The sequence below is a fragment of the Agelaius tricolor genome, unplaced genomic scaffold (genome assembly GCF_023055355.1).
Source record: "Agelaius tricolor isolate 1412-34295 unplaced genomic scaffold, bAgeTri1.0.p SCAF_10, whole genome shotgun sequence".
Classification (NCBI taxonomy): domain Eukaryota; kingdom Metazoa; phylum Chordata; class Aves; order Passeriformes; family Icteridae; genus Agelaius; species Agelaius tricolor.
This window is the reverse complement of record NW_027269270.1, coordinates 22048322-22061928: the sequence shown is the minus strand read 5'-3', so window position 1 is coordinate 22061928 and position 13607 is coordinate 22048322. Positions and strand designations below refer to the sequence as shown.

Here is a 13607-nt window from a genome sequence, read left to right as displayed (position 1 = left end):
TTCCTTTCTACTCTCCAGACCAAAAAAAGCTCCCAAGGGGGAAAAAAAAAATCTTTTTTTCTGATGTCAACTTTACAGTTCATCTCCTCAGACAAAGTTATTAACCTGTATGCAACTTAAATCAACAGTTGGTGCCCATAAGCCAATACAGCTTTCCACACTGAACCTCCACCTAACATGCAGAAGGAAAGCAAAGAGCCTGATGCTGTGACAAGGACACTGCCAGCCAAGATACTAAACCCAACTCTTTGCTCCTTGAGCTCAGCTCCCTGCGGGAACCACACAGAGTTACCCTCACCCCAGGATGGCATCGAGTCATCAAGATGCTGTTTGAATTTGTTGAAAACAGAAACATGCACGTGCAGGTAGACACATCCAGAAACAGGACATTATTAGAGGAAAATGGGAATTATGGAAACTGGGGAGATTTTTTAAATTTTCAGAAGTGTTAAAATAAAACACAAACTTTAACCAAGATAACGGATTACAGACATAAAGAATAAAAAAAAACTTCACAGCCTCACTGGAAGAGTTTAAAAGAGCTGCAAACACCAGGCTCCCTCTAAGACACCATGACAGTGGGGGCATTACATTTTTACTCATATTTAAGAAGTTTAGAATTATGAAAAGTCTAGAGCTCAACATCTCAGTCTGAAAATCCTTCAGCTAAATTTAGGAGGAATAGATTGTGACTTCCAGTCCAAATATCCTAATTAGTTGAAAAAGGTGATATGAGTTAGAAACAGTTGCATGAGTTCCTTCTGCAAGGTGTGTTCCTCTTGATAGCAGCATCAACTTATTTGATACATTTCACTGGACAATTGGCAAATTATTGCCCAGTATTGTACTTGAGGCTACCTCTGAGTAGAGTTGGAGGTTAAATGGGTGTCCATCCCCTTTGTAAAAAGCACAGTCGACCATTCCATCGTATATTTCCTGTGGGATTGCTCGAGTGCCTTCCAAAAATAGCCGACAGTTTTACTGAAAGGCTCAAAACAAATAGCACTTCTGAAGGAATATCTTACATAGTTTACATAATAGGCATCTCAGAAGGGGAAAAAAGGATGTGTACAGTGTTTCAATGTGAATTCTGCACTGAACAAAAAGACATCATTCTTTGCTTAGCACAAGGCTGAAATTCACCAGGAAGAAAACTGCTGAGGTCAAAGCCTCAGGGCTCAAGTTAAGAAGGAGATATTCTCAAGGGAAGAACTTTTTTATCCTTGATTCAAATGAAAATACAATATGGAAAAGGAACAGTCCGCTTGTTTAAGTCTCAAAAAGGAAAAGTTTGACCCTAGCCAAAATATATTCACAAAAAAATCTAACGCATATTTAAGCTGTTAGCAGATCCACCTCTGCACACTTGTGCTGTTTTTTTAAATTATTTAACACCTGGTCCTTATCTCCTGACCCACGGTTCACCCTTCCTGCTAAACACAGTATCTCAGTTTATAACTAAATACCACAAGTGTAGAGTGTCATAACCACTGGTGCTTCCACATCACTTCATATTCAGCTGCATCTCTCCTCACAACCTGAAAGTTAAGACTGACATATATTCCTCAGTGAAAAACCTGTCCTTCATGGGTAAAACACTGAATGCTTCACAAAAGAAGAATTGTTACATAGAATCCTGCAGCAGTGTGAAGAGGCAAGTCAGATGATGAAGCAAGCAATGCCATTTTTTTTCTTTTTTTGAGAGCCCAGAGTTTTAAATTGTGCTGTTTGCATCAGGGTAACAACGGCTGAAGGGTCTAAAATTTGTGTTAGCAAGTGCTTTGGGCTTGTTTTCCTTTTCTCCTTAGAGCAAAACAAGCCGTGCTTTTCTCTTCCCAAAGAGACAAACAACTGCTTTCAGATCGTGCAAATCACCTGCAATACCCAGCTAACTCTCGATTTTTATTGTCATTCCTAGTCCCCAAACACCACCAGGGAGTGAGCAAGGAAGTGAGCTAGATCAACAGCTGACAGAAATTTGTGGAAAATCCTGCTTAGGAAAAGAACCTGTGTGCGTTTGATAAGAGAGAGGGCAGGGCTTGGCAGGACACGCTTGGTTCCAAGCTGCACCACTAAATATAAAACTCCATCAGCAGGCCCAGAAGCTCTACCACCTACCCTAATGTTAACTACAAATATGGTTGCCATCTGGTGGCTAACACAGAGTGAAGTTTAGCATCTGTGATGAGTTCAAGGTGGACCAGATTCCCTGTCCTGTCCCCTCTGGAACAGCAGTGGTATAAAGAAAACCACAGATGTGGCCGTGTTCACTCTTGTGTACAGAGTGAAGACAGGACCTTGCTGCTGCAGCTCCATACTGGATCTGGCAGTCATTGGGGAATTTTACAAGCAGTCAGACAAGTTCAAGGGATGCTCCTCGTCTCAGCAAGCGAGCTAAAAGTAGTGGATGCAGCATGGGCAACATTAAATAAAAGTGGTTTGGGCTGCCATTCTCACCCAGCAGCGTTTTTGAGCAGTGTCAGAGATTGGTACAAGGCTCAGGCCAGCACTGCATTTAATCCCAGCCCTCCTAGATTAAATCTAGCTGCTAAAGATAACTCCCAGGGAACACGAGCAGCAGTGGGCAGATCTGCTCGCCCGCCCTCCCTCAAAGATGCACCAGTCCTTATTCAGTCAATGTCATCTCACAGCAAACCACTGAAAACCAAGACGAGCGTGCCCGCAATAAAAGCAGCTGATCAATGTCCCTGCGTAAAACGCCCGATAATCCCTCCCCAGAGCAGGCAGCTGGCATCAGATGCAGCATGCCAGAGAGATGAACAGGAAAAGTATCCATTGCATATTCCTGGCACCTTCTGCCGGCACAGGGGTGGGCGGAGAGCAGCGAAAGGGCTCCCGGGATTCAAAAATCCCCCCCCTTCTCAGCAGATCGGCACAATCTTTAGAGGCCGTACGGCTGGACCACCATTCCAAAACGAGGAGCTCAAGGTCAGCACAGCGAGCAGCGACTATCGCGCGATGCTGGTGAAGATAAGGAGCGAATGTCCGTCTCCTTTCCCTCCCCATCTTTGAGGTTACGCATTTAGCGCTATGGCAAAGCACAGAGCCGCTCTCGTAAAACGCTGCATAAAGCACACCCGAAAAGCCACAAGCAAAGGTCTCCTCCTGGTGAAACAAAAAGCATCCGCGGATCCAAGCCGAGCGTGCGGCGCTCCTGCAGCCGGCCGGAGCCGATGCCATGTTTCCGGCGAGCCCGCAGCGCTCCAGCGGGGACACCCGGCATCCCCGGGATGCACGGGGGCCCCGGCTCCGCAGGCAGGGAAGGCAGCTGCCACCCCCCCGCAGGCACCCACTGCCAGACCCATCCCTGCTCCGGGCAGGGCTGTCATCCCCGGTGCCCGCGCCCAGCCCCGCATCCCGGGGATGCCCCCCTTCCCCGCTACCTTCTCCTGCGCCCGGGTCAGCTTCTTCTGCACGTTGCTAGCGATTTTCCCGGCCGTGACCCCCTTGCTGCCCAGCTCGGCCATCTTGCCTGCTCCTTTTAACGGGCTGCGAGCGACGGACCGGCAGGAAGGGGGGGAAAACCCGGCGGGCAGGCGATGGCCCCGGCCGTCACCGCCGCCGCCGCCCGCCCGCCGCCTTTTAAAGGGACAGCGCTGCCTTACAGGGACAGGCACGGGGGCAGGTTTGGGACGGATTTCCCCCACCCTGCCTCCTCCAGGTCCTCGCCGCTGCCCGTCCCAGAGGAAGCCAGCAGGGTGGGAAAGTCCGGGGAACACCGCAAGGCATTCGTCTTAGGTGGTGGGATGAGTTTGCTGCCGTCTTTCATCCCGCGGCAAAACGCCACTCTTGTTTTAAGAGACTTGTGCCACTAATTGTTATCTCTGATTGTCCAAATTCATAGGACAAAGGTACTTTCCAGATTACTCCTGGATATTCACAAGCACAAAGGGAAATTTAATTCCTTAAAGAAGGGCACCTGGAAATTAATCAAACCTCTGATTTTAAAAGGTGACATGAAATTTCAGAAGATTCCATCCTTTAATCATGGAATTATTAAGGTTAGAAAAGACCTCTCATGTAATTGAGTCCAGCCATTACCCCAGCATCACTGCGTTCACCACTAAACCATACCCCCAAGTGCAACATTCCCCCACTCTTTGAACACTTCCAGGGATGGTGATTTCACCATATCCCTGGACAGCATATTTCAATGCCTGACCACCCTTTCAGTGAAGAAATTTTTCCCAATATCCAATCTAAACCACCAACAGCACATCCTGAAGCCATTTCTGCTAGTTCTGTCACTTGTTACCTGGGAAAAGAGAACAATCTCCACCTTGCTACAGTCTCTTTTCAGGTGAGCACAGAGTGATGATGTTGTAGTTGAGACAGCCACAACACACAGAGTACTATCATACAAGTTCAGAAAGCTTCAAGCCATACAGAGTAACATCATACCTCATCAGATGGCTCCAAGCATCTGCCCTTCTTGTTGTTTACCCCAACCTTTTAAATTCTTCATCTTACATGCATTGCACCTGTGTGCCCTCTGCTCCCTTTGGTGGTTGGTCAGTGCCCCTGGGCACTCCATGGCTCAGTGCTGTCAATGCTGCTCACCTGCTTCTCACAGCTGTGCCCACTGGGGATGAGGCTCTGCCTCACTCCCAGTCACCACCACAAACTGTGTGCCGACAGGATGAGGCCTCCCCTGAGACTTCTTTCCTCCAGGCTGAATCCTCCCAGCTCCCTCAGCTGCTCCTCACAGCACTTGTGCTCCAGACCTTTCACCAGCCTTGTTACCCTTCTGTGGACACACTCCAGCACCTCAGTGTCTTTCCTGAATAGCACGGCCAGGAAACTGAGCACAGGATTTGGGGTGTGGCCTCACCAGTGCAGGTACAGTGAGGTGATCACTGCCCTGGGTCTGGTGCCACACTGATGGCATTTCTGATGCCATTGGCCTTCCTGGCCACCTGTCTTTGGTTTTGCTTTGCTAGGTCTACTGGGCAAATACCTTTTGTGAAACTTTATTCCTTTGCACGTCAGGACAGAGTTCTGCTTCCTGGAACACAGGATGCCACCTCAGTGCTGTTATTCACATCCTAATCCTCAGCCCCCAGGCTTCCCTCAGTGCCACACACCAGGGCTTGGGTGAGTGGTGGGGAAGCTTCCTTCCTTCCTATCCTGCTCCTGCACACTCATCCCAGTTCTTTGTGGGAGCTTGGGTCTATGTGCACTCAGTACCCAGTACAGTACCAACCAATCCAGTGCTCTACAGAAAATTGAGACATATAGCAAACTCGCATTTACCTTTGTTTAAGGTGGAAGCACCTATTTTAATTCAACGATGGGACCAAAACCTCCATGTGTCCCTGGAGCATTTCACACAGCCATTATTTTTCCAGATGAAGACTGTTATCTCCAGTTTCACACACAGGGAATAGTGTAGCACGCACTACTGCAATGTAAAGCAACGGATAAATGTCGAAGGTGATAACTTAAGACAGCTGAGCCAGGTCTTCCAACATATATGTCATTTATTGTTTCCCATTTCTGCTTCAGTACTATTTCTGTTCATTCCGAACAGAAAATAAAAATAAAAACAATTGTCTTGCCAGAGCCCTTAGAAACTGTGAGCAGAGAAGCTGTCAACACCTCTTTGTAAGGCTTCATGAGACAGTGCCTCTGCATTTCTTGCCTGTTTTGACAATGGCTTTTTTTAATGACAAAACCTTAATTCAGAATCTAGTTTAAATCCATGGTATACTTCAATTATGTTAGTAGACACACTATTCCCATTTAATAAAATACTAGGGCATGTGTTCCAGTTGTGCATAAGAAAAGTGCAGTGACACTGGACATAGTGTGTGCCTACCCATGATGCCAATCTGTATTGCAAACTGCAAATTTATGCAATTTCTTCCTGGTTTTACATCTAGTATTCATCTATCTGTATGATTAGCATTTAGTATTACTATAAATTAATACTAAATGCTAATCATACAGATAGATTAATACTATTAATATAAATTAATACTATAATATTGTATATATATTACATAATATTTATTTATATTAATACTATAAATACTCATTTTCTGTAGTATTTGTCCCAAATGCATCTGATTTCTTCCATAATTTCAGCCTTACTAGTTATTTTCATATTACCTTTCTTCTTGGGTATCATCCATAATTTTTTTTCTCACCCTCACATCCCCCGCCTTAGCGGAGTTTTCAAGGTTGAAAGATGCACATGTGGTTAAACATTTATAAAATTACGTTAAAAAGAGCAGATGTTTCAGGGTCAGAACACATTCCTCTCCGCCCTACCTCATATATTTGCTCCTCCTGCTTAGGTCTTTTCTTCAGTGGAACTGGTTTTGAGGATTTTTTTCTGATTACGTCCTTTCAAGTGAAAAGCAAATTAGCTGAGAAGAGAGTCCACAGCAAACATCAGACAACCGTGAAACAAAAGCAGCCAGACACACACGTTCACCACAATGAAAAATGATGACAAACTGTGTACACTTTAAAAGCTGGGATTAACAGCAAGTATCCACCTCTCAGCATGAGTCATTTCCCAGTTATTTCTGTACTTGATTATTTCAGCACCAAAGCTGCAAAGCATTTACTGGGCTCCAGGTGTGTTGCAAAAGGTACTCCCCTGGCATGACCCACATATTATGAGTGGCCATGCACCTGAATGACCATGTAAGCCATTTCAGCCAGGTAACATATGCAGGAGGTTGTTGCTTTGTGAGCAAGAATGGCTTCGGCTCATATCTGTCCACCATTGTTCTGATCTCAAGCTTGCTGTGTTTTACAAGGTTATAAATGTAAATAAATTCAATTGGACTGCAGTGCAATTATGTTGTTATAAATATACAGGCTGGTAACTTAATGCTTTTATATTTGTTTATGTTTTGTTTCATTGTGTAACAGAGATGTCAAGCCTTTTGGAAGCCATTAGTGACAGATTCTGCACAATTTGAGTTAATATAAATCAAACTTCATGCTTAATGGGTATCATCTGCAATGAGATTAAGTTCAATACATGCATAGTGGTCTAATCTATTCTAACACTGGACCCCAGAACACTTCATTTTGCCCAACTGTAACCAGCTAAACATATTTAATTTCAGCTGAGTCACCTTGGTTCCTTTTATAGTCAAAAGAGAGAATCTGTATCTCCAAAGCTGAGGAAGGGTAAACCAGAAAGATCTCCCTTCCCCCTGAGCTACAGAGGGCGATTAGCTGGATAGCTTAAATAGCTGAAGTTAAGAAAGCCAGATGGGTTATGAAACCCACCTGTAGTCCATCTCCCTGGTGACAGCATGACTCATTGCCACAGTTCAGAGGGAAGAAGCAAATCTGTCAAACACTCCAGCACAAACAGGCATATCTAACATGTACATAGTCACCACTGCTTTTTTATGGCTCTCTTAATTGATTAATGCTCTAGTCAATAATAACTGTGTTAGGCCTCAGCCCCATAAGTGCATTTGACTTCTCAGTTGTCTCATTAAAGGGAGATGAACTGTTCACCTGTTTACAATTAAACATATGCTTAAATGCTCACTGGCTTGGAGTCTATTATTTTGTAGCTTAGGTACAATTTATTCCCTTCATTGCACAAATTGTTGTTCCAGCTATTTTTTTCATTATTATCAGTACTCCTGTTTTGCCAGTTTTGTCCATCTGGGAGCAGGATGTTTTCTTCATGATTAGAAGAGTGATTGCAAAGTGATTTCAGCAATGTATCCATTAACTTATTTTTTATTTTTTCTGACTTGAACCTTTTAATTGTAGTTCGCATGTTTAAAAGTACAAGCTGTGATAATCAAAATCTTCCCTGCTACTGATGGCAAAATCTTTCATAATACAACTCATTTAAATAAAATAATTGTAAAATAACAGCAGAAGTGGTTTCTACTATTCATGTAACTAGAAGTTTATAGTCTCTGTTCCAATTACACAGAGGATTAAAAGCCAGTTAAATTGATTTTTGTTTCTTTTCAGCAAGGATTTCTGATTTTAAGTGTATAATTACATTTTTTAGAAAATATTTAGTAGAGCTCAGTTAATTAAATGTTTATGGAAATATAAATATATCATTATTGGATTCTTTAAATTCTTATACCAAATAATATTTGCAGTAAACTGTTTGAAGAGCTCTAAAGCCCTTTACCCCAAGTACTCATATGATGCAAAATGGGTCTATTTCAATCACAATTTCTTGTAGCATTCAAAGCTGAAGTTCAGATATCAAAGAACCTGGTTGTTTGGATCTGTAGTTCTGTTCTGACTCTGGCTGTAGCACTCCAGGCCAGTTGGCCTCACTCCCTGCCAGCACCACTCTCTGGCTTCAGTGACATCAGTTAAAGGACTAATTTAAGACAGTAAATCCAACATCTTGAAAACAACAAATTGCACTAAATATATTATGTAACAAAATCTAATCAAGTTCTAACTCCAACCTTGCCCACCTTTTTCTTTCCATTGCAGATCATGCATTCTTCTGGGACAGCATTCCAGAAGAGATTGCAAAGGTGATTTCTGTCTTGTTTAACCTGATAACATTGTCAGGGATAATTTGGTTATCCATTTCACCATTATCTAGTTTGCCTTAAAATTCCTTCCTGACTGACTATAATCTCTTGCAAACTCTCCCTTTGTTCTCCCACAGGAAGGTGCAGGGAAGAATCAGGAAGTTTCTGCCATAAAAATAATAGATAAGAACTTGCTGATTGCATGTTCTCTCCTTTAAAACAAGGGCAACGTGAAAGAACTTTGATTTAAAAATAGTGTCCGAAGGTGTTCCCTCCCACAGCTCTCAGACACTCAGTTCCTGTTGAATCTCTCCATTTTTTTTATGAGAAACAGAAGATGATACTCAAGTTACTCTTGTCATGCTCTAAACACACACAAAAAAAACAAAAAAAAACCAAAAAAAAAACAAAAAACAAAACAAAACAAAACAAAACAAAACAAAAAAAAAAAAAAACCAAAAAAAAACAACCTAATACTCCAGCACTGGGAAGGCTCCAAAGCTGAGAGCTTTGCCTGCCTAGTCCAGACTCACCTGTTCAGAAACAGAGAGAGGCAGGAAATAAAATGGCATTAAAACTTTGTGTCATGTCTCACTGAAGACTGTCCTGTGATTGCAAGCTTGCGTGAATTTTAGGTAATTACTGGGTGCTCATGATGTGCTTTACTGGAATCTCCAAATTTTGGCAGATTTTTTAAAATTCAGAGTGTATTTCTTTTCCATCCACATGGCTGTTTAGGTGCTTGATGCGCATGCATGTAACTATTTTTTTTCTCTGCCTGAGTGGATTTAGCCATTACAAAGTGATCTTTGGCCCTGAATTTGTGACAGATTAGCTGCCCTTCACTATTAAATGAAGTGAGTAAAAAATGGCAATGGTCTGTAAGCTTTGCATAAATATATTTACAAGAAGCTTGTCAAAATTTCTGTGTACCCTATTGTGCAGGAATAAAAGGGGTTTAGCAAATATGAAATAATTTTGGTTTTCATTATCATCAGTCAGTAAGGAACAGGCAGTCATGTGCTTCCTTAGGAAAATACTCTGAAAATTCTGGAAGCTTTCAACTATTTACTAAAATATCTAAAAAAATCAGAAATAATTATATACTCAAATGGACAGGTTGCTTTATCCCCATCTATAGCTACAGTAGAACACATGGGCCAACTGGTGGAATCACACAAAGGATCTCATATCACCAGGATACCATATCAACAGCACAAACTGTCACTGAAATGCAGGAGGTATTTGATATTTTCTATCAAACACACATCCACAAGGTTCCACACTTGGGATAACCATGCCAGGTGGATTATGTAATGCTAACAGTTGTCCCAGTTGCAATGTCTTCCTCCTTGCTTCCCTTTACCAAGAGCCTCATTTTATTTCCTTGGCAACGAAATAGAATGACTTATTCACTGCACATTACTTACAAGAACCATCTCTCCTTCAACTACTGCAAGGTTGCTATCAATTTAAATCTTTGCAGCTTTCAATATTATCCAACTCTTTGTTTTTGAGGTTTGGGATTTGATTTTTCCAAAAATAAGGATGGTAACTTTCCAGTCTGGGCAAATCCTCTTTTCTCCACATATCTAATAAAACATTGGATACAATTTATTCATACAATCTATTCTGTTTAATAATTACTGACATTTATTATAATGTTTTCCTAGACCTGGATTAGAAGAAAATACAACACAGAAAAATGTAAAAAAAATATTCTTACCTGTAACAACTCAGCCATTTCCAGAGTTCTATCAACTCTGTAAAAAGGCTTTCATAAAGATTCAGCAAAAAACAGTGAAGGCCTCAAATAGTTAGAATTAGTTAGAATTGATATATTTCTCTTCCCAAATTATGTGACATTTTAATGTATCATTCAATGCTGTGGCATCTTCAAGTTTCCCTGCCAAGTTTAGCAAGGAACATTCACAGTCCTACAGGAAGAATCCTCTACAGTTTAATGAGTGAAAGCCATGTGTGTACAGATATCAGGGTCATCAGCATGTAGAAGAATAAACATAAATTTCAAGCTAAATTTCCGTTTTGTTTCCATACTGTATTTTGAAACAAGGCAACACTATCAGATAAATGAACCAAATGTAGTCAATTGTGAAAAATTTTCTTAACACTTCACTCCCTGCACAAGTGATGGAAATACATGTTATTTCTACTACTGTACTCTGACAGAGAAACCACATGTCTAGAAATGTTGCAGCATCTGAGCATTTTTACTAGGAATTTTTAAATAATTTTTAATAATTTTTAATAGAAATTTTAATAATTTTTTTAAATTTTTTGATGTTCCCTCAAAATCCCTTTTGGATTTCCCAACCTTTTGGAATCACATGAATAGGTGTCCAGGCAGGAAAAAAAGTCATAATCTGAATCACAAAAACTGAAAACCAAAGAAGGACAGGGGGAATTAAACCATCACTTTAACATTTTCAATTTTTTTAAGGAATTCACAGCCTTGAGTCACAAGCTAAGGAAAGACAAAACGTGACACTTCTCTCTTGGACATGGAGGTGAAGGTAAATTAATTATATATATGTTGCAGAAATATGCTGCGTGAAAAACAAGCTTCCAGAAACTGGTAGCAAATAGAAACCCAAAAGGCAACTATTAACAGAGAGCAGTATTTTTGGTCTACATAACAGCAGTGAGCAAAACAAAGTAAACTGCCTGGATAGGAGTAATCTTGCACAGCATTATCCCCTGGCTGTATGTGTGCTGTCAGATCTTCTGATATCCTAGATTTAAAACAACCAACCAAACAAAAATAATCCCTTCCTAGCAAGCCAACACGATCCAGATTTACCAAGTCTTACACAGTAAATATTTAGAAAGGAAAGCAAGCCTTCATTCCCTAGACAGAGCAAAAAATAGGTACAATCCACTTGCAGATCCTACAAACACGTGCACCAAGTCATAGCCTCAAAAGGGTATGGTAATCCTAGAAACCACACAGTTCTTTCCTGCTGAAATTACACATTTCCATTCTATTTAAAAAGTTTGCTGTTTGTTTTTTTTTTAATGGAGGGGAACAAGAACGTTTGACCTTGCCATTAATGAAATGTTTCCTGGAGATATTTAATTAATCCTATCCTATCCTATCCTCTCCTATACCATCCCATCCCATCCTATCCTATCCTATCCTATCCTATCCTATCCTATCCTATCCTATCCTATCCTATCCTATCCTATCCATTATCACAGCAAACAAGTCTTCATCTTCTTACATAATTACCAGAATATCAAAAATGGAAATACACACTATTTGTCCTTTATACTGTATTGGATGGAACAAGGCACCAGACAGGTTTTGATAAAGATACTCTGATCAGTTATGAAATTTTTAGAAAAAAAAAATTACAGATTCCCTTTTATTTATATGTAATATTACAAGTAGTTCTCTAGTACCAAATTAATTATCGTGAAATTAGAGGCTCCTCACATCCCACAGGAATGTCCAGCTGACCAGAAAAACATTATTGACTCACTGCTGTCTTTGATGCATTTCTCTTGGCCCCTTGGTTAAAATCACAAGTCTCCAAAAACACCAATCACAATCACAACCCTTTATTCTGTTTTGGACTTCAGCGGAGATCAATTTGGAAAGTTTTCCTGCATCTGCCTGCACATGATTGCATATGGAAAAGATTTTTATCTTTTTTGTTTTTTGTTTTAAGCATCCATCCCATGTCCCTCATATCTTCCCCTCCAAGATTTGTCTTGCTCCTCTTGCAATTTCAATGGCCACCAAGATTGGAATCTTTGGTGCTTCTCCTGGCACTTGATGACATGCCATGCCTTTTGATGGCTTGGACTTTGGGAAAAATTTTTTCCTTTTTTTTTCAGTTTTTTTTAAGTGTCCATCCCATGTCCCTCATAGCTTCCCATCCACGTTTTTTCTTCCTCCTCTGCTTTTTCCCATGTTCTGCAACGTCTGTGAGCTTAGTTTTGGCATGGTTTGGTGTTTTGCACTGCTCTGAGAGAATCCCGGTCCATTTTCTTATAGTCTCTAAATTGCCCAAATTTCCCAAATTTTTTTTTTTTCTCCTCCAATTGCAATTCCTTTGATGCTATCTCCTTTCCAGCGTGTTTCTAAGTCCTTCTTTTCTCTTTTGGCCTTCAGCGGGGATCCATTTTTGCAAGCTTTGCTGCATCTTCCTGCACTTGATAGCATATGGGAAAAAAAATTTTTTTTTTTTTTAATTTTTTTGAAGTGTCCATCCCATGTCCCTCATAGCTTCCCCTCCAAGATTTGTCTTGCTCCTCTACTTTTTCCCCTGCTTTTGCAACGTCTGTGAGCTTAGTTTTGGCATGGTTTGGTCCTTTGCAATGCAGCTCCTTTCCTCACAGACCATTTCTTGAAGACACTAAAACTCCCCATTTTCTGGGTTTTTTGGGGTTTTTTTCAATTGCATTTCATTTGATCCTATCTCCTTTCCAGAGTGTTTTCTAGCCTTTCTTTTTGGATTCGCAAGATTCCGTTTCCCTTCCCGAAAGGAAATGAAATTTCCTTTCGGGAAGGGAAACGGAATCTTGCGATTTCAATGGGCACCAAGAGAGGAATCTTTGGTGCTTGTCCCGGCACTTGATGACATGCCATGCCTTTTGATGGCTTGGACTTTGGGAAAAATTTTTTCCTTTTTTTTTCAGTTTTTTTTAAGTGTCCATCCCATGTCCCTCATAGCTTCCCATCCACGTTTTTTCTTCCTCCTCTGCTTTTTCCCATGCTTTTGCAACGTCTGTGAGCTTAGTTTTGGCATGGTTTGGTGTTTTGCACTGCTCTGAGAGAATCCCGGTCCATTTTCTTATAGTCTCTAAATTGCCCAAATTTCCCAAATTTTTTTTTTTCTCCTCCAATTGCAATTCCTTTGATGCTATCTCCTTTCCAGCGTGTTTCTAAGTCCTTCTTTTCCCTTTTGGCCTTCAGCGGGGATCCATTTTTGCAAGCTTTGCTGCATCTTCCTGCACTTGATAGCATATGGGAAAAAAATTTTTTTTTTTTTAATTTTTTTGAAGTGTCCATCCCATGTCCCTCATAGCTTCCCCTCCAAGATTTGTCTCGCTCCTCTACTTTTTCCC

General features: G+C 41.2%; 1 protein-coding gene across 9 annotated transcripts in view; it reads right to left on the bottom strand.

Moving 5' to 3' along the window:
- BIN1 (bridging integrator 1) overlaps positions 1-3616 on the bottom strand; it is a 90563-nt gene extending 86947 nt beyond the window's left edge. For 2 of the 9 annotated variants that reach the window (XM_071435211.1, XM_071435212.1), the window contains exon 1: positions 3405-3613. In XM_071435211.1, the coding sequence (XP_071291312.1) occupies positions 3405-3488 (84 nt within the window). In that variant the 5' untranslated portion in view covers positions 3489-3613. Of the gene's footprint in view, positions 1-3404 lie in introns of all 9 variants that reach the window. The other 7 variants (XM_071435214.1, XM_071435218.1, XM_071435215.1 and 4 more) reach the window with 7 other exon arrangements.
- Positions 3617-13607: the final 9991 nt, after the last annotated feature.